Source organism: Neodiprion pinetum, chromosome 1 (genome assembly GCF_021155775.2).
Source record: "Neodiprion pinetum isolate iyNeoPine1 chromosome 1, iyNeoPine1.2, whole genome shotgun sequence".
NCBI classification, from domain to species: domain Eukaryota; kingdom Metazoa; phylum Arthropoda; class Insecta; order Hymenoptera; family Diprionidae; genus Neodiprion; species Neodiprion pinetum.
The window spans coordinates 1570048-1590237 of NC_060232.1; the positions used below are offsets into that span (position 1 = coordinate 1570048).

General features: G+C 41.3%; 3 protein-coding genes across 7 annotated transcripts in view; 1 reads left to right on the forward strand and 2 right to left on the reverse strand.

The window, feature by feature from the left end:
* The window catches only part of LOC124224655 (uncharacterized), a 40219-nt gene extending 23011 nt beyond the window's left edge, over window positions 1-17208 (forward strand). The window contains exons 2-6 of one of the 4 annotated variants that reach the window (XM_069137914.1): window positions 7633-8141; window positions 8703-8820; window positions 14264-14326; window positions 14384-14734; window positions 14875-17208. In XM_069137914.1, coding sequence (XP_068994015.1) covers window positions 14287-14326; window positions 14384-14734; window positions 14875-15110 — 627 coding nt within the window. In that variant the 5' untranslated portion in view covers window positions 7633-8141; window positions 8703-8820; window positions 14264-14286 and the 3' untranslated portion in view covers window positions 15111-17208. Of the gene's footprint in view, window positions 1-7632; window positions 8142-8702; window positions 8821-12552; window positions 14327-14383; window positions 14735-14874 lie in introns of those variants that run through there. The other 3 variants (XM_069137913.1, XM_069137908.1, XM_069137917.1) reach the window with 3 other exon arrangements.
* LOC124224657 (probable enoyl-CoA hydratase) lies at window positions 15235-16614 on the reverse strand. The gene is made up of 4 exons (XM_046636689.2): window positions 16480-16614; window positions 16116-16372; window positions 15693-15987; window positions 15235-15594 (listed from the first exon to the last, which is right to left on the reverse strand). Exons 1-4 carry the CDS (start codon window positions 16592-16594, stop codon window positions 15317-15319), a joined length of 945 nt encoding a protein of 314 aa, XP_046492645.1. The 5' UTR covers window positions 16595-16614; the 3' UTR covers window positions 15235-15316.
* Window positions 17015-20144, reverse strand: LOC124224653 (FAST kinase domain-containing protein 4). 2 transcript variants are annotated; one of them, XM_046636679.2, is made up of 10 exons: window positions 19985-20144; window positions 19707-19857; window positions 19068-19526; window positions 18856-19005; window positions 18509-18754; window positions 18283-18427; window positions 18113-18196; window positions 17852-18013; window positions 17696-17771; window positions 17015-17582 (listed from the first exon to the last, which is right to left on the reverse strand). In XM_046636679.2, the coding sequence occupies exons 2-10, from the start codon at window positions 19851-19853 to the stop codon at window positions 17369-17371; spliced, it is 1683 nt and encodes a 560-aa protein (XP_046492635.1). In that variant the 5' UTR covers window positions 19854-19857; window positions 19985-20144; the 3' UTR covers window positions 17015-17368. The 2 variants fall into 2 exon arrangements, with proteins under 2 accessions (XP_046492635.1, XP_046492634.1); XM_046636678.2 differs by having other exon boundaries at window positions 19068-19529.
* Between the last annotated feature and the right edge of the window lie 46 nt (window positions 20145-20190).

The following is a 20190-nucleotide window of genomic DNA, read 5'->3' on the forward strand; positions in this document are numbered from 1 at the left end:
TATCGAGACTTACTCTGTGACCCCGTTCGTTAGTTGGTTCTATTCGGTTCGGTTAGGTTCTCGATTCGTTCGCTCGACAAAAACGACGACGACGACGCTCTTCCCTTCGGCCATGCACGAGCGAAAGTGAGACCTAGTAAAAATACTGGAAACTGGTTTCACAGGTATTATAACTAAGCCGATTCCCTCGATCGCCACATCCGTGTGTTTATATAAAGCTCGTTTATTCAGATTCAGCGCGGTACGTATAATTACACATACGTACATACAGACAGACGTACGAACGTACGTGTGTGTGTGTGTGTGTATATATATATATGTATAAAATGCGAGGTGGATACGCGATAGGCATTTTCATCCCCCAACTTACATGAAATTCGAAAAATTAGTGATTTTTTTTTGTTTTTAATTCTTCCTCTTCTACGAATCAACTTTCCCGATTCACTTTAACGCGATATCGACTGGCGGATCGAATTTTGAATCGTGTCTAAAAAACAGACGCGTTTCGAAGCCTTTCTTCCCTTCTTCTCCTTCTCCCCCCTCTATTACCCCCCGATTGCGACGCTGCGGTTTTCAGGCTGCTTGTTCTTTTGAGACTTGTTTGCGGATTTGAAAATAATACGAAGAATGTTGTAAACTGAAATAGTAATGAAACACGGTTTAATCAATGATATATGCATTAAGCGATAGTTCGTATCCATCCTGTTTATATTTATCCGTCTTTAATTAGGTGATACTACATATATATATATATATATATATATACGACTTCGGACGAGAAAATTACTTTAAAGTGATTAATTGTAAAATTATTATTAGTCTATACACATAGATGAACGTGTACGTATTTACGCGTTCCATGTGTAGCGGAGAAAAAAAGAAAAGCAAAAATAAAAAGTCAGCATGAACTTATCTAAACATCTATCTAATATATTTCGTTGGATTTTCTCTCTTCGTTTTATTCTATTTAAACTACATCGCGTCCAATTATCCTTACTATTATTATCCTCGTGAATTTTTGGTGTTTTTAAAAACAAATTTTTATTGTAAGCTATAAGTACTGACAGCCAAAAGAATCAAAAATTGAAAACAATACTAACAGAACTGTTGAAGTCGTTTTTTCCCTTTATCAAATTTACTTTGTTCTTTTTTTTACACATAGCATCACTCTTAGACTGTATCAAGTAATTACGTGAATTTCTGTGTAACACACACAATCCTCGGTGTAATAAATAACCGCGCTACGTATACACGCGCAGTATTGAAATGTCGATGAAAAAAAAAAAAAAAAAAAAAGAAAAAGAAAAAGGAACGAAAAGCTAACGAAGATTTTTTTTTTGCCAAGCACGCGTTTCCGCAAATGCCTAAACACATATATCACGCGTGCGTGTGCGTTCTGGGTAAATATAAATTATAACCATCGTCGTTAGATGTGTATATACATATATGTTATATTACAAAGACGCAACGCGCTCTAGCGCTTTATTATATGGTCTCAGGAATAATGACATGACTATTATTACCTTCCCGTATTACATATTACACACATATATGTATATGGATATATTATATTTTTATTCTCATATATTATACACGTATATATAAAGATACATAAATCGCGTGTAATTCGTTACATAATAGTGGTCATAATAATAATAATAATGATAATAACGTTAGCACAGTAATAATATTAAACTATTCTCAACACTGCAGCACGCAAAATGCGGAGCAGGTATAATATAAATATACCCTATTAGAAACGACCATGTTGGATGATTTTCTTTTATGTACGCTTCACTTCGTTTCTTTTTTTATTTTTTTTTTTTTATTTTTATTGCAGCGCCGATCCGACGTGCATATTATATAAAATATAAATTAATCAACTGGGCAGAACATTAAAAAAGATCTGTAACAGTAATTGTGGTTCTCGCGTTACTTTTATAATTGCAAATTGCAACAGCACAACGTACTATAATTTTGTCCTTTTACAAGGTGCAGGTACGTACTTAAAACGATCGACGCTGGTTTTATTTTTCTTCCCTCGTTGCGCCTGTTTTCTTTTCTTTTTTTTTTCTTTTAATTATTATTTTTAATCTCATTTTCTTTCCCTTTTTGTTTTTCATGTACATATTCTCGCCGCTGGATTCCTTGCCTCGATACCCTTCTATACTTTTAATCGACTAGCTTTTAATCCGTCGTACGTGTGTATGTATGTACGTACACCTGCAACATGCACAGGTATACCTATATACCCATAAATAATCACATTTAACTTGATAACTGAAATAAAGTGAAATATTGCGAAAATGCGATGTCAGCCGGTAAGTCGCGTCTTTGCATTCTGTGCCGTGCAGTATAACTACAGCGTCCGATTTAACATTGTACTTTGTTACGGTTAAGATTAATTATAGTAACGTTTAATGATAAATAATAAATGATGAATGATTATTATGATAACATTAATAATAATATTTTACTACAGGAAAAGCTACGCTAATGATTATCATATATATTATATGTGTTATAATGCCTAATGATTATATAATATAATATATAATACATGGTAATTGATAGTACAGCCGAAGAAAATATAGAAAAACGACTCGTGTCTAGTTTTACTGATCAAAATCGTGTAACCCCCCCACCCCCCTCTTTCTCCCGCCCGCCGTTTTGACTCTAACGCTCTAATCACTATATTTCCACATGTACGTATGTATTACATACCTATAACGATGTACGTAGTGATTGTGAAAATTACAGTCGGTAAATAATCATTGTACCCATGTGTGCGAAATAACGATCGTGCGGCTCACGATTCATTGACTGTGCGATAATTATGAGAGAAAGAGAATCAAAAAAAAATAAAAAAAAATAAAAAAAAAAACAGAAACGAGGAAGAAAAAAGAAACTTCAATACATAATTTGACAGAGGTACGCGGTCCAACTTATCAATGACTGCGATTTATGTAACTGTCTGTCAGCTGGCAAAGACATCGGATATAATGCGCGATTTTTAATTTACGCGCTCTCAAAAATACGCGAGAGACGTCGCATGCAAAATATACGGAGAACAAACGCAAATAATCCATCATGTATTATGTTCGCGATTAAAGAGACTATAGTTGCTTATTATTTTATCACCCGTTATACTATCATATTAATGTTTCAGTATCATACGTTATACAAATACAGATATACGACGTACATATTTTCATATTTGTGCAATGAATACTTTTCTTTGTATATTTCTTCTCGCCGTTAATCAATTTCTCGACGATATCATTGTTACGCAATGTTATGATATTGTACACGTAACACTTGTTTTTAGCTGTAAAAGTTCACTGGCACATATAATTGTAAAACTATGCGATATGGATATTTAAATGCATCTCGTCGTAAATCCGCCTGCGGGTTCGCAGCGATTCAGATTATTCGTTTCAAATAAAAACTAAATCTAATGTTACTACGACAAATTCGAATAATATACAGACATACATTAATACAACTACAGTCACGGATGTATAATATTTACACGGTTCGTACGATGGCTGCACGCGTGCGTGCGACGTCAACTATAACGTTTTTTTCTTTCAAATTTATAATAGTTTTTTTTTTTTCGTACTTTTTTTTTATTGTTTATTAATCAATCGACGTAACGCTTGGCGCAGCCGTATAAATTGTCACAAGTGAACACACCGGCTGAATGGACTGTTTTTCTCGCATTACGTAAATTTTCCGCATCAGTTTATGCCGCAGTATAATCATATTATCTGTTATACACTCATGACATAATAATGACCGAAGTCGATGACGCGAAAACGGAGTCGAAAAAAAGCTGCAGACTCAAATTGTAAAATTTGTCGATTCCTTATCTTGCGCGTCTCGTCTACGTAAATAATTAAATACATGTATAATCGTACCGCAAGTATGTAAACTTGGTAATAATCATTTTATAGTAATATAGACCCGCAGCTGCGTAACCAAGGAAATTTGTACAATTAGGTGCAGTCTCTTTATCGTCGATTTATTGTACAATTACACGCCGATAATTCAATCGTAATAGCGATGATAGCGGTATTATTAATAACAATGTTGACATATATAGCTGATCGATAAAATTTAACGTTACTCGTAATAATGTAACAACGTTAAGAATAATTCATTACTCTTGCACGATAATAACAACACGTAATATACATGTAGTAATAACGATTTAACAATATTGAACAAACGAAAGTAGAAGCAGACGTAGCTGCGTCGTCTGTATCTTGAACAAAGTAAAAAAGTATAATGCGAATCTGAATAATTAATTAAGCGGGTGCCGGATCAAGACGAATGTTAATTTTTTTAACCGTTTCTTCAATTTGTATTCAACTTCTCTTTGATTTATCGAGGCATAAAACGAACAAATAAACACTGTACAGAAATAAAAATTTATAGCGTTTAATTGTATTTATAAATTACCTTTAAACACTGTCCGACTTCCCGGTGGAAATAAATATCCTTAATCGTTTCGCTTTTCAACCTTTCCCGTTGAAAATAATTCATCAAGATTTTATATGTTGCAAACGTGCAACGCAAGCGTCGTGCGTACAGTGTACGAGAGTTTTTTTTATCTACTTGTTATTCGGTATTTAATTTATTTGTTCTCGTCGCGAAGAACGTGAAAAAAACACAGCATTGATCGCTGATTATTGATATAGACGTTCAAGCTGCAAGCTGTTTACACAAGCGTAGCTATACACTTGTATAAAAGATACCTGTAATGCACACGAGCTGTGTAACTCAGGTTTTTCATATCGCGTACCGTTACTTTGAATAATATAAACGGACTCTTGCACGAGGCGACAGGTATGTACGTACCTGCAGATTGTTCAGATATGACACCTTTATGCGCTACGAATTATTCATGAATTACGATCGAATAACCTTTCTTCTTAGCTAATGGAAATTAGCCGTTGCATATGATATTTTAATTTCTCGCGGCTAATTGCTTTTCGCAATGCAACTCAAGCACGCAGCGAACCGACGCGCTTTTTTCCTCCGATTATCGGTATCCTTACACAAATATGTATATTTATAAATATTAGGGTGGTCGTTAATAGGTTTGTTTTTGTATTTTTCAGGTTGAACGCTTTCAGGTTGATAAAAAAGAAATGCAATGAAAATTTTAACTCTCTGTGTCAACTCTTGAGATACTCCGCCTTGTGATTGAAGTACCTCTTTTCAGGGAATTTTTTTTCATCAATTTGAAAGCGTCAAACCCCCCAGCGAACATAAAATTTGAAAAACAACCCTATTAAGGACCACCCTAATAAATATATATCCTGTGTATATATATATACACAGGATCATTTGTCGCTTGCAGCTTTTAGAGTCCTTGCGGGCCGTCTGCCGTTTGTTCGTGGTCAGGGATCGTTGTTATGTTTTATGCAAATACCGTTATGGCACAAATACGTAACACGAGCGTCCAGCAGTCAATATGGTTACAAGTACAAGTGTTCGTAGGTAAATACAAACTCGCAACGTTCTTTGGCACGGATTTAAATAAAACGATGTCAAAAGAACAATCGGTGGAATATAATAGAAGCAGAGAGAGAGAGAGAGAGAGAGAGGCAAATAAAAAATGAAACATAGAGAACCCGAGCGAATCGCAGAGCCATTGCTGCAGCGACGAAGTTGCGCGATAGATTTCTTAGAAGTTGTGTTACAGCTCAACAGCTACGGGCGAAAGTTTAACTAGCGCTATAGTTATAACGCGAGCTCCTATTCTTTGTTCTCCGATCTTAGGAATTACTTACTCTCCGTACCGTGCACATGTGTTGCGATATCGTACCTTACATCCAGATGCATGTGCTTAAAGGTGTTACTCGAGATCGGCCAAGCGTCTTCCCCATTTCGTCTTTTTTCACGCTTTCGCTCTTGCTCGCACTTTAGACCTACAATTATACGTAGTTAACGAGGTACACGCCATGCCTGAATAAGAAAAACCCAAGAGGCTACCGATTGTCAGTTAATTCCCACGAGCCGGTACTCCATCCTCGTACACTCGTACTTGTACACCTGAATCCATCCGTATGTACACGTGTTTAAAAATAGAATGGAACTGAATATAATACGCGATACTTAGCCGAGAGTTTATTTGCCAGAGGGTGTAAGATTGACGGAGTTACTTTCACGGAATACGCAACAAAGTCTTGAAATTTTACCGACTTTCGACACTGTACCGTAATCTCTTTTCCTTCTTTGTTGCGGATCTCCGTTAGGGGTTGTAAACTTTTAAGGGAAAACATTTTTCCAAGTCTTCAACGATCCACGTTGATCCACGTTGATCCACGTCGCAGTACGCGATATAAACGCAGGACGCACGATCGGGCCGCAGGTATTCATACGTTCGTTACACACGTACGTGTAACTTTTACTCCTATTAGGTAAGATTGAGATTACAAGTTGACGCGGGGCGCGAGGACGGCGCGGCATCTCGCGCGAAGAGATTCACATTCACTGGAATATAATCGCCTTATACTCCAGCAGTGAAAAGTCCTCAAGCCTCACGTCGAGTAGATCGATTCTCTTGCGTTTCGCTGCACGGGCTGAATGGACGCGACGATCTTTGGCGGTAAACCCGAGCCGCGCTTCTTCTTCTTCTTCTTCTTCTTCTTCTCGTTGTGCGTTTCTGCGATAGGGAAAACGATTATGGTGCAGTGATCCAGGATGTAGGCCTACGATGCCTACCCACTTGTTACAAGCCTTATAACGCGATAGCAAAGACACCGATCGCCAGACTCGGCACAAACTGCACGTTGTAAATTGATTCTTATGGGTTCGAAGCCCGGTGCACGCATGGAAATTACCTCGCATTCGCCGATCGCTTATACGTGTGTGCATGAGATGCAGCGCCACGTCTGAAAATTGTGACGATACGAAAGTATGATTATATACCACATTTTTCTACACCGGAGAACGGAACATACTGGTGATAATTGTAGAGATTTGGATGTTTTTGATCAGTTATGCGAGAAGTGAAAACGGATATTGGAAAATGTAAGAGTATCGAGAGAGAAATAGAGAGAGAGAGAGAGAGAGAGAGAGAGAGAGAGAGAGAGAGAGATGCAGACACGCGGGAATTAGAAGGGTGAATTACGGACGACGATATTAGCTCGTACCGCTTATCTCGCAGTTCGTTGCGTAGTCGGAAACGCCTCCAGTTCTCCACTGGCCCGTATCCGAAACGAATGACTTATACCACCAGGTACCCCGCAGCGCCGCGCGGTTATTGCAAATTCTTGCAAATAAAATTTCTAACGATCTGAAATTTAAGAGCCTCTATCTTTTCGCCCGATTAACGATCGTCCGTACGAATCAATTGGCACAGTGTGCGCGAGTTTCGTTTTCGCGCGGCTGATAAAAATAGTCACCGATCGGTGTTTTATGCAATCCGATCGGCGCGGATAACATCGCGCACATCATCCAGATGCCAGACCGCAATCGCCGAAAAATCGGCTCGTTAAGAGAGACTAAGGGGCGTTGGTTTGCATCTAAATAGTCCCATCTACCATGCCATAAAAATGTGAACCGCCTAGTTTATACCTCATCTACGTATACCAGCGTTACACAGCACCTGTTTTTCAGGATCGAGCTCCGCAGAGGCGGATGTTGCCGATGGACATCGGCTACAGAAGGGGAGAGTCGAGAGGGGAAATAATTCTCAACGATTATGCCGGAGAGTTGTTTTCGATGCGACGCTGTCGTCCTCGGATGTATAATTCGCAAGGTTCTGGACGAGAATTCCTCGATGACGGTGGTGGTGGCCGTAAGAGTTACACCTTCCCTTGCCGGTTAACCGCCGGCATGGTCAGGATACCTGGTACAGGTATAGGAGCAGGCTAAACTTATCAGAACTGGTTTCACCAGTTATACGTATGTACGCCGGTAACCGACGATCACCCCCGCAAATATCTATTCCTGCATGCACGGTCCACATAAGCCGCGAAACCAGTCCGAGGGCCGGGGAAGAAAGAGGGAGAGAGAGAGAAAGAGAGAGAGAGAGAGAGGAAGGCCCTGGAAGGACGATAAGAGATTAACCTCGGCTCTTCGAGCGCTTTGCATCTTCGGAATATCTACCGTCTGCAGGTTGTCAGGTACGTAGTGAGATTAAGGGGGGAGTATACGGCTTGGATAGATGTTATTTTTATTTCTTAAAGGAGACGAAAACGCTTGAGGCAATCTGAATATCAGGGCCTTATTCTTTGCAGTTTTGAGAAGATTTTTGAATTTTTCTTATTCAAATTAATAACAAAACGGCGGCACGGCGCGTATAAGTAGGGTACTGACGTTACTGGCGAAATTGTAACAGATAGAAAAAACTTTTTTAGTAAAAACACTTTTACGGATTCGAGATCGTAGCTCAGATGTTAGAATAAAAAAAAAATTGTTCAGATCAAAACTACGGTATCTTAAGTTTTAAATATTTTGTCAAAATTTCAAATCAGTCGGATTAAAATTGACCGAAGACTCTGCGCTACCGGATTGAAAACGTGGTCGTTCGCTACTTATACGCGCCATGCCGGCGTTTTGTTATCAATTTAAATGAAAAAATTCTAAAATGCTTTTGAAACTGTAAATAATAAAGCCCCAAGACTCAAATGGCTCCGAGTGTTTTCATCTTAAAAACAAACTCCTAAAAATAGGTATGACTTTAGACCGTTCAAGCTTAATTGGTCACATACTGACATGGACTTTTCTGCTCCCGGCGAGAAGAAACGTTAGTTGAAACACCTGCCCGCGTTGTTTTCGACCATCGCACGCATCATTCGCCAGGTAAGAGCGACTCCCGATTATCTAGAAGTTGACTCGACACTCCTCGAGGAGCTCGGTGCACTTGATCGCTGTCACTGCCTCGTTTAGCCGGTATTTAACTCCCTGAACAAGGTATCACCGCGGATTGAGCAATTGAATAGCAATGGAACGATGAGCGAGTTTCAAGCATTCCTCAAATGCCGCATTTATTCGACGAGCGTGTTGAATGGACGCGCGGTGTTGCGCTTACAATTAGTGCAGGGAATGCTGTAAATTCCTCTCCTCCTCAACCTCTTCGTTCCAGTCCTGGGGTCAAAGTCAGCCGATTCAAAATTTTCCCACAACAAACCGAAGCTGCGTCACAGCCGATAAGCGACAAACGTGCCGCGGTTAGAGTGTTAAGTCTATAGACCTATAACGGTCCGTATTTACAACCTTGCGCGACAACTGCGGGATAGATAATACATGTATTTATTGATTGCGAAGCGGAATGTCGTTATTGGTGAAGGGTGGTGCAGGACCGTTTCAAAGCTGGTTATCACCTGGTTACAGGTGTAACCGCGGCCGTCGTGATCTGCAAATTACGCTACGTTACAAATTGAACAAAGTCAAGTACCTAATCTGTTCAAAATTTTCTGTTTATTCATTTACACTCATCGATAATAAGAATGTATATTATGTATATGTATTTTTTTTTTTTAATAACATTTACCACTTATTAGGTACGCTTACCGATAATTCCAATTACGCGACAACTCGGGGATCGCATATCACGCTCGACGATCGCTAGTCGATCCATCAAAAATAACTTATGATTCGGATTACAAGGAAATTCGCGGGCGATTCGATACCGGCGAACGGAGAATAACTTTTCACGGGGCCCAAGCCGAGAATATGGAATATCGCGTATCGGCGTGTATCCAGCATATATCGGGAGACGCGAGGTTGGGCCGCCTCGAGCCATGTAACAACCTACATTTCATTTAGCGAGCGCCCGACTCGGTGCACGCGGGGCGGCCTTGCTGCGGCCTGAATACCTCGAGAGCTAGTCCGCATCGCCGTCGACCCTTTCTACTGCGGCCGCTCTGTGATTTCAGTACTTAAGCCCGATTCACCGCAACGCGAAATTCCGCGCACCGCGCGTCTCCCTCCCTCCCTCTCCGCGACTTCGCACTCACGCCGATGAAGAAATTACCGTAATTTACGACTCTATCAATCACGACTTCCTCTTCTCGCGTCATTCTTCGTATCGGTGCGTTTAACGCTCTTTCGGCGGTGAACCGCCGCGAAACGTGCGCGAATCGATGTTCCTTGAACACCGAGTCGCGGAATAACGTGGTGTTAATTTGCGTCTCGACTCCTTGAATCGCGTGATAACGATTTTCTTCGATTTCCGTACTAGCAAATCTACGTACACGCGTGTATGTAATAAGTTGCCGATAATCATTGACCCGACGTCGGAGCTCGGGAGATGATTATACGAGGCGAACGATTCGCTAATCGTTTTTCCCAACTTGTCAAAATGGACTCGGATTATATAAGGTCCCTAGAATTACAACACCGGCGATTTCGTGTTTTTTTAACCGAGATAACGATCGTCGGTTGGACATTGCGCGATAATCCGCATCGTAGGTACACGACCGACCTATAATGCCTGCCTAATATATGCATGCACGTGAAATGGGAATTGAAATGTGACTTGCACGCGCGTAACCTGATGCAACGAATCGCTTCCAGGGCGACGCGGGTTTGTTTCAGCCGTTTCAGGACCTCGATAGAAAACTCATTTGTAACGTTGTCTCGCGCTCCGATCGCCGATGTAAAACACGCGTATATATTATTGCGTTTTTCCGAGCACCGCGTCCTCGTCAATTGCGTCTGTAAGATACGCGCCTAGAGCCTCGCTTGAATAGCGGCAACTATCGCGCACGTGCCGAGGGTTTCAGCGTAGTAGTTATACGTTACACGGGACGGGTGTGTGTGTGCAGGGCGAGGGCGAACGCGTTTGTAACAACTTTGGAAAGCTGAGAAGATGCTTGTAATTACCGGGCTCGCGACGAGCCGTAGCTCGTAAATTTCAACATAATTATAACCGATTTTCAGTTATACCGGCTGATTACCAATTACGCTCCGACCGACCGACCAACCCCCGAGCCCTGCCCCTCCCTCCCTTCCATCTCGGCCTTCGCTCCCCCGCCATTTCCACGTAGATGCTATTCTTCACCCTGTATAAAAGCCTACAACGCAACCCTTATCCTCATCCTTACGTTTCGATTGAACGTCTCGAGATGCGACTGCGGACGTATAATGATTAACGACTAATCCGTACCCTTCCTTGTACGTATCCTGTATCGTACGGTATGGCGGGTGTTGGTAGTCATTGTTATTATTATTAAAATTATTATTATTGTTGTTGTTTTTATTACGCGTATAAATGACTCTCTGGCAAGTGAATGAAAGTGAAATTCGTTCCGAAAGTGGAGCCCGGGAAAGGTGAACGTATCGTATACCCGTGTTACGTATAGTATTATACAGCCGTGAGATGCGTATCTCGCGTGACATAATTGGCTCGTCGAAAATTGACCGCGAGCACGTCATAGAAAACGAAATCTTTTAAGAAAAATCGGTCATTCGTTATTACACCGAGTCAGGCGGCGATCGCTGATCGTAGGAGGACTCGCGGTGAAATCGCGTGCGGGGGAAATAAATCGACGATGCGAACTCGCCTCCCGCGTTTACGGTAACGCCATCCGTGCTCGATAAGCGTGCGGTAAAGTCTGCGGGAGGAGACGCCGCGGTGTTTACGCGTGCCCGCGAGAAGCGTCCGTGGTTGTGTTGGTCGTTGGTTCTTGGTTCGCGGAGAGGGCGACGACCCTGAATTCCGCGTCTTGATCACCGCCGTCGGGGACCATCCCGTCGATCGCCTTGCGATGTCCCGGTACCGCGTGCTGGAAGTTCTCCACCTCGAGTGCCGACCAATGTATCCCTGATTGTCTGTAGCAGGCTGCGATAACCGGTAATAAATTGTCATCTATCCGGTTACGAAAACAAGCCTTATAGCCTGTACCTAAACGTACGCAGGTTGAACCGTAGGTAGACGGCTTAAGGTCTGCGGCGATAATTATTCCGCCACACAGGCACAGGCCGCAGTGTAATCGTATGTACAAGATAAGCAACACCTTATTTATGTTAAACAACTAGATTTTACTCGCGCGCGTGTTGCGGTTCGTGTGTGTGTGTGTGATTTTTTCTTTCTTTTTTTTTCCTCTTTTTCTCCTTCCTTCCTTTATTTCTTTTCTACTTTCGTTGACTCACATTTGTTTCTCTATTTTTAGAAAATTCCATACCCACACAACGTATTGGACTGAAACTCGCAGCATGGTTGACCAGATCGTGCTGCAATAACTATTGTAAAGGTGTATATAACGCGGTTGGTTGGCCGTTGTAACGACTAGTTGACTAACGCACGTTGAGCAAATCCGCTCTGCTCAGTCATTTTGACCATTACCGATTCATACCGCCCGAATCCGTCGGTCGTTGAATTCTCTTCTCATGCTTGGATCATATCCCGCGTTCCTCCCTTGGTGAAAATTTTTACTGCTCCGAATATTTGCAGAAATTGGAACATGTCGCATTAGTTCATCAAAAATTATAAATGTGCATAATTGTAGTAGCTTGTAGATTTTTTACTAACAAATAAAAAAAAAAAAAAAATACGAGTTCTTATGAGAAACTATACATATTTACAATTTTCGTACGAAAACAATTTTCTGTTTTTACGAGATACGAGATTGTACGAAATGACCAAGTTTCGTTAAAAAATTTGTAGAAAATCGTCGAAATCATTTTCACCAAGGTCTTTGTACATGTGCAGATTACACGCGGGCATGCATCGATCGGCGCACCTGATGTACACATGCGGATATCCACGTACGAGTATACAGAGATATGTATAAGACGAAGTATTTGCCGTAGAGATATTTCGCAACAATGTGCGGCCGCCGCCGCCGCCGCCACCTGCACCCATTTCGACACTATACGTCGCAATTCGCTCTTGCCCGCATAAGTGTATAAAGAAGTGTGTGCGTGTGTGTGTGTGTGTGTAGCCCGCCTCCGTAGTCGGTGTGTATCGGGCAACGCTTGTCTTACTTTCGCCAATTAAATTTGTGCAGTTGTTTTAACGGTAAGAAAAGAGAAGGAACGCATGCCTGTGTATTATAGTATATACCACATATCTCGAATTCTCAATCAGCATCGATGCGTGCGCAATTGCAAACGCAAGCGCGAATACGAACGGATATTATGTATATCATGCAGCACACATGTGTATACATGTAATAAATACATATAGGGCGTAATGTAAAATTTCTGAATTGCTGCATTTCAGCCGAACGCTTCGTTGTATTATTTATGATGACGACGCAACGCTGGAGGGCGCATCCTTGATTTTTATCTGTGGATATGATACAACATGTAACATATATCGCGCAGGGATGGATTGAGACTAATCGCCGTCCTAGGCTTGCGAGCAAAAGCCGACCTTTTTACGCGGGTGTAGTTAGGTGAAACTCTCATTTTTCAAAAAACTCTGTTAAATGCATTTCCAATCGTGCGCACATGTGTACTTCCGTGCTCTCACTCCATTTTCAGAATTTGATGTTTGTGCCCAGGTGCCGTTCAAGTATTAGCTAAACACGGGTAGGCCATTCGAAGAAACATTATCAAATGTTATCCTGTTGTATTAGGCGTTTCAGGCAAGCTTTAGCTAACATAGAAAATTCGAAGTGCGTGCGCAAAGGCAACACACAGCGTGCTTGAGAATAATAAAAATTTGTTTTAAAACGAGGTGTTAATAACGCATTAATTGCTCAGTAATTGTATCTTAGCAAATATAAGGTTCACTGCATGCATTTAAGAAGATAGACAATATACGATGTATTTAATACTCGATGAATAATGAATTCACGTTTTACTAAACATGTCAGAGTGTATTGACAATTAATAATAATTAACATCCAATAAAGTAGAGATGAATTGATCAAGATGTGACTATAAATGGCACTTGAGCCATTTCCAGGTAATAAATCGATCAGCTAATGAACTTTTGAAGAAGCGTTATGTAACGTTAAAAAACAGTAGTGGGCAAAACAAGCAAACGTTACCAATCGTCGTCGCTCGGGGTGGGATGCAAAAGTTTGCAAGAAATTAGCTAATACCTACTTGAATAGCCCCCTAATTACGAGGTGACAGTGGAGAGACGAGACGAACAGACGCGGCATTTATTCTTCGCGTCTCGGACCTCGAAGGAAACTGGGACAGCGATCGTTCTATCGATATTCGGCTTCTTGGTAGCCTTGGCGAGAGACATTTGAAGTTTGTTTTCATTCCTCCTTGTTACGGTTTATTCTCTTTTTCTTTCACAATTTGTACACAGCGACTTATCCGCACTCTACGTGTTCGACAGGCCGACAGGGTGACGGAATAAAAATGCCGACGATGACCGTGGTCCGCGTCAAGTACTTTCTCGGTACGTGACAATCCATATTTCAATTCATGTAATTCCTTTTCCTTTTCAAACTTGCAGGGAAGAACGGGAACGACGATCCGCAGGAGCTCCAAGCTGATTCTTCGAACGGTACCAGAGAAGTATTGGTGAACATCGACTGTCCGATCGGACTAATTATGGACTATGTACGAAAAACAGCTCGCCTCGAAGAAGGTGTGCGAAGCGTCCTTCGGCGAAGCCAATCGCAGCTGCCTAATTTCCTGCCTTTTTTCTTACCCCAAGTAATATATTGTGATAATAAAACAGGGGAAATCGATCTCTGCGAAGAAGATACGCGTCAAATGAAGAACGTCACTAATTATCCTTGCTGGGCTAGAGGGACGGATATTTTGGTACCCGGGACTGTGTACTTCATCGTCAAGGTCGAAAGTACGTACGTTTACCTAAATAACCGGTTATACCGATCCTTTGCATAGCGTATGCGGTTAATTCTGTATACCTATATGATTACAAATTTCGACATAGTTTCATGGCTTTTTTTTCTTTCCAATCGTGTTTCTCGCTTCAAGGAGACACCGAGGGACGGATCTCACGGGTTCTTCCTGTAATCAACGCCGTTGGCAATAAGGCAAGCAAAATTGCCGCCGATATAATGTCAAAGATACAACAACCGCCTGCAGGAAAGCAACGGACGTCATCTGTCGCGGGTAAATCATCGCTGCAGGACAAGAACGCTGGTAAAAGTGTACATCCGGAAAGACGATCGAGGGTCAGCAAACCGGCTTCGAGAGACAGAGTTGCTTAATTTTTATTATTTTTCAAAGTGCGATGTCTCGAAACTTTTTTTTTATAATCTCGCAAAATTATTGTCAGCCAGGCGTGCAGGAGGTGTGACAACTTTTTTATATTGCAAAGAAAAAAACGTCGGCTGTCCGGCAAGATTAAAGAGACGCTTTTATTCAATATACAATACAAGTATAATCGCTATAGGATTATATTAAATTATCACAACTACAAAAGATCGTCTTTAATCTCGTCGGTCTTGCTTCTATCGATGGGTCGCAAATGATAGAATTTTCCGTGCCTCCCGATACCCTCGCGAAATTTCTTAGCACCGACGGCGCCTTCTTCCAATAAAAGATGCGACGAGTGATCCTTCTCGTACTGCAACGCCTCCTCGAAGCTCCGCGAAGAGAATGAGGCGTTGTGAGCGGAGGCTCGATCGGCGAGCATCGTACGCTGGGGGAACTTGAGCAGACACTGGGCCAGGTTGAAGGCCTGTCCTAGGGCTGGGGGAAGCAAAGAAGAATGAGTGGAGAGGCACTCCCGGCTGGCCTGTCTCGTTATTCTTATTATCACAATCAGTTTCTTTTCTCTTTCGTCTTACACGTGCCGCACGCCACGAGCCTGTTCGCCAATCCCCACGAGAAGGCTTCAGCGGCGGTGATTCCTCGGCCCGTCAGGATCATGTCCATCGCTCTCGAGTGGCCGATCAGAGCCGGTAGACGGACGGTACCACCGCCGAGGATCGGAACGCCGAATCTCCGATTGTGAAAACCGATCACTGCGGACTCCTCGACCACCCTTAAATCGCAGAGAAGAGCCAACTCGAGACCGGCTCCGATCGTGTAACCGCTGAGGGCAGCAACCATCGGTTTTTTCGTCAGAGTCATTCGGTTCGCCTGAAAATTAGACCGGTACTGAAAACGGGGGTGGAAACCTGGGATTTCCTCCTCTTCTCCTCCGATTTTTGGAGTGAGATTTAGAAAGGAGTACTGGGGTAAAAAGCATGACGGAATTCCTGCCGTACCAGAGGCCCGAACTGTGGCAAAGTGTCTTCCGACTCTCCGTCGTATTCGGATATTTCCTTGAGGTCATAGCCGGTGCAAAAATTTCCCCCAATACCGTGGATAACGGCGACAAGGGCGGATTCGTCTTGCTCAAATTCTTCGATAGCGTCGGAAAGATTTTGCGCCGCTATTCGGTTGAGGCTGTTCTTTTTCTCCGGACAATTTATACCGATCTTTGTTATCTCGCCCATTCGCTCAACGAGTATGTCTTTATTCTCTGTAAGAAATATATTCATCCGTGATGAAAGTATGACGTATGAAAATCGTTTTCCATCAAACGAAACGTGACATTGGAAATGGAATTGATTCAGGTATTTTACTCGCCTTTAGTCGGCTCGCATAATTCTACGGCCGCGGCTGGTTTTGAGGTTAGAGATTTTTTTAAATGACGCCTGATCTCCCTGCTCAGCGACGGAATCAAACGTCTCGCGGAAAACATTTTTCTCCGTGTTCTTTTCCTAACACAATTCAGCTAATCGATTAATACTTTGATCCTTTAAGGATTTAAGCACATTTAATTTTCTCCCGACGTAACGTCCACGGATCAACAACTCGCACATGCGTGTATCTGATGGCGGTTGGTCAATGAAACCAACCAAATTGGCGTCGCCACTTGCTTGATGTTGGTATTTGATCAGGAATCTCTAACGGGATGCAGGCGATATCTCTAATCATTGTCCCAATTTTTAAAACATAGTCGAACACGCAGGGGACTGCGGCATTTCTACGCAAGTAAAATATTCAGTTACTCGTTAAGGTATGAAAGTAAAACTAAAATTACATGATGTAAATTCTTTATTTTTACTACGTCGCGAACTTCACAAATTTTTCGCATAATCTCGAACAGGATCAGGTCGTATTGGTGATTTGCGAATGAGAATGTTCTTTGTATACCTATGCCTTTTGGACCGTATTTTTGTTTTTTTTTCTTTTTTTTTTGCACACCACTTTTTCCTTCTGCGAGTTCACCGTCGTCGATTTATGTTTTTGTTACGAAAGTAGTTCTTCGATTTTCACGTCTAGAATTTTGTGTTTCGTAAGGAAAAAAATAATGGCATAACATTGATCGACCTTTTGAGAAATGGGTCAAGTTAAACTTGCTCAATTGTCGTTCACAATGGTGTGCCATTCGCATATTTCCCCTCCCCCCCCTTCAATTAATTTGTTAATTGTTTAATCACGGATTAATAGTAACAAATTATGAAATTTGACCCTAGGTACTACTCGACTGAACCGTTAACCGTATTTTTTCCTTTAAGTATTTAACACGTGTTACTAATTTATCCTGTGGATTAAATTCTGTATAAGGTACAAGCACTACTTTGTATCCCTTAGCTTGTAGTAGTCGGATGATCAGCGAATATAAACCCACACACTCTTGGACCCCTCGGCAAAAGTCGTTGTAATAAAGGCTAATCACCGCAAGTCTAAAACAGCAATTTTCAAAATTTTCACAAATAGATTTCAAAGATATAATAAGCGAACGTCATATTCATTTGTATATAGGTACCCCATTCCTTAACAAACTTTACACACTTACCTCGTAGCATTACTGTGTTTCGCCGCTTGACCAATCGGTAGTGGATTGCATTTATCGTCCACATAGCATTCCGCATCTGCGGAATGATAAATCATAAAGAAAAGTTATGAGCTAATTATATCAACTTATCAATGATTCCAATTAATTATAGCTCACCTATAATAAAGCCCATTCCGGTGTTCTCATTGATTTTCAGACAAGTTGATGAAGCGAATAGATTGGAAAGGGTATCGTGCACGGAGGTAACATAGAGCTGTTTTTCTTTGGGTCTATTGATGAATGTCTCATCCGAATTGAGGTCTTCGTTTAAAAATGGCCCTAAATCACATAATCAGATCTCTCGATAAACGAAATACATTTATTAAATATATTTTCAATTATTTTAGAATGATGGCCCATAGTCAACTGCAAACTTACCCGTATAATTTGGGATTAGTAATTTGGCTGCTGCATTAACGTTGAGCAGCTTCACCTTCCTTGGCATCGTCAGACATTGTAAGTCTGTGAAATTTAACCAGAATCATGATAAGGATCAATGGTATTCACGAGCCAGTTTCACTTCAATTCAGAAATATATTTTGAGATACCTGTCAATTTTTGGATAAAAACTGAGTTCAAGGTGCAAGCAACTTGGACAGGATCTGCTATTCCTAGAATTACAGTTGCCCAGACAACATCAAGCCATATTTCCGAAGCGGATACATCAGTCTCCTTCAATGGCTTTATGAATGCCTAGACCATTCAGTAATAAAAATTGAAAAAGCTTCGCAGACAAGAAAAGAGAGGAAAACCAATTCTAAGTAAGTTTGGTACCTTATGCAATTCTGTCATGTTGAAAGGTATGTGTTGAACAGTGGCTAAAGTTAACAACAGGGATGTGATGTACTGTGGCTTCAGTGATCGTGGCTCTGCCAAGATCCATTCGCATAATGCATCCAACAGTTCGGTATTTTTATATCGGAGAAAGCCCAAGGATGTTACGACTGAGCCTATTACAGCGGTACCATTATTCTCAGGAATACGTATGATTAATTCTGAGCTAACTTTCTCCATCAGTACCTACACATTTTTTCCAATATTTGTACATGCCAGAAAAGTGTTGATCTTTGATATTTCGTCTTAAGTAATGATAAGCAGAAAAAAATATTTCGTTTTCATACCTCATCTGGAAAGTTCAGCACAGCCAATGAAAATAGAATGTCAGCACATTCTTTTACATTCATTTTCTCAGAGCTGCGAGAGATATGGTACGACAAAGATCTCAATATGGGTAGGGATCTTCTCCGCTTGTGAGCCAAGGTGGTAAGTACCTAAGAACAGAATGTATTAGGAAATGAAAAAAACTTTGCATGCTTACCGAATTAGGGCTGACCTGGGTCATCTGAGCGAGAGATAGGGTAGAAATGAGTTTTGCTGCCTCATCATCTCCCGCAAGGCTGAGCACAGTTTTTAAATCACCATGTTCGTGGGGTTTGGATATTGTCGATTGTTCAGCCTGTCCTGCAAGCTGTTTGCAAAGCGACAAGAACCTCGGATCTTTCTCAAAGTCTGCCGGAGTGATTGTCTTTGCATTAATCCACTCGGAGAGAATAGACATAATGTTGAGACCATCTCTTTGAGATATTTTCTCATTTCCTGCTATGCTTAATAACTTGTCGATGGTATTAGCCTCAGAAATATCTTTTCTAATGGAGGATTTTGAAGACCTATCGGCCACTGTTTTCGTGTCATTCAGTATTGCGGCAAATGCCGCTTCGACTAGTTTGTTTTCGGACTTTAGTTTCGGTTTACTCTGCTTTGTACTGGTTTGCTGTTGGACTGGTTTCTTGGGCTGCTGAATTTCAAGAGACAGTAAATGACAAGTGATCAAGAAGGATTAGGAACACTTGTGCAGTAGGCGATAATAGAAATAAATGTAATAAAATTAGGAAAAGACAGCTGAAGGCAAGTTAAGCAGGGAATAAAAACTGAGCTACCAGTTTGTGTATTACTTTGTCAATGGATAGCAAACCTTGTCAACAATAGAAGCAATGTCAGGAACAGGGGCTGCGGAACTGCTGAGTGTTAACAACTGCTGCGAATTAATCCTCCATATCGTACGAGGGGCGAACCTAGTTACCACGTTACACATGGTTCCGCCAAATTGTAGCATTGCCATTAATCTGGAAAATGAATAATTCTTTATGTAATATGCCATAGCATATAAGCAGAAGGACTAGCCCTACTCTGTTCCCAATAACACGTGACATAACACTAAGAGTAACAGGTGATGTTATAAATGACACTCACTCTATATTTACAGGTTAAATGTGTGACGATTATTTCACAGATCATACGTATTTATAAATTATATTATTATCAATTTATGATTTCATATTGAGGTTATGCGGCTGCTGCACATTCGCTCTGCAGTCTGTATTTAAAAGGAACCGTAGATACGAAACTCTGACAGCATATCAAAGAATACATTGACGGGTTGGCGCAATGCGAACCTA

Bases quoted from the DNA above. Each gene is read 5' to 3' on its own strand.
- LOC124224657 (XM_046636689.2), bottom strand. From the start codon at position 16,594: ATGTTTTCCGCGAGACGTTTGATTCCGTCGCTGAGCAGGGAGATCAGG. The intron at 16,373-16,479 runs GCGAGTAAAATA...TATTTCTTACAG, and splicing joins ATTATGCGAGCCGACTAAAG to AGAATAAAGACATACTCGTT. The intron at 15,988-16,115 runs GTACGGCAGGAA...TCTAATTTTCAG, and splicing joins TGCCACAGTTCGGGCCTCTG to GCGAACCGAATGACTCTGAC.
- LOC124224653 (XM_046636678.2), bottom strand. From the start codon at position 19,853: ATGGCAATGCTACAATTTGGCGGAACCATGTGTAACGTGGTAACTAGG. The intron at 18,197-18,282 runs GTATCTCAAAAT...TAAATTTCACAG, and splicing joins TTTTATCCAAAAATTGACAG to ACTTACAATGTCTGACGATG. The intron at 17,772-17,851 runs GTGAGCTATAAT...ATCATTCCGCAG, and splicing joins CGGAATGGGCTTTATTATAG to ATGCGGAATGCTATGTGGAC.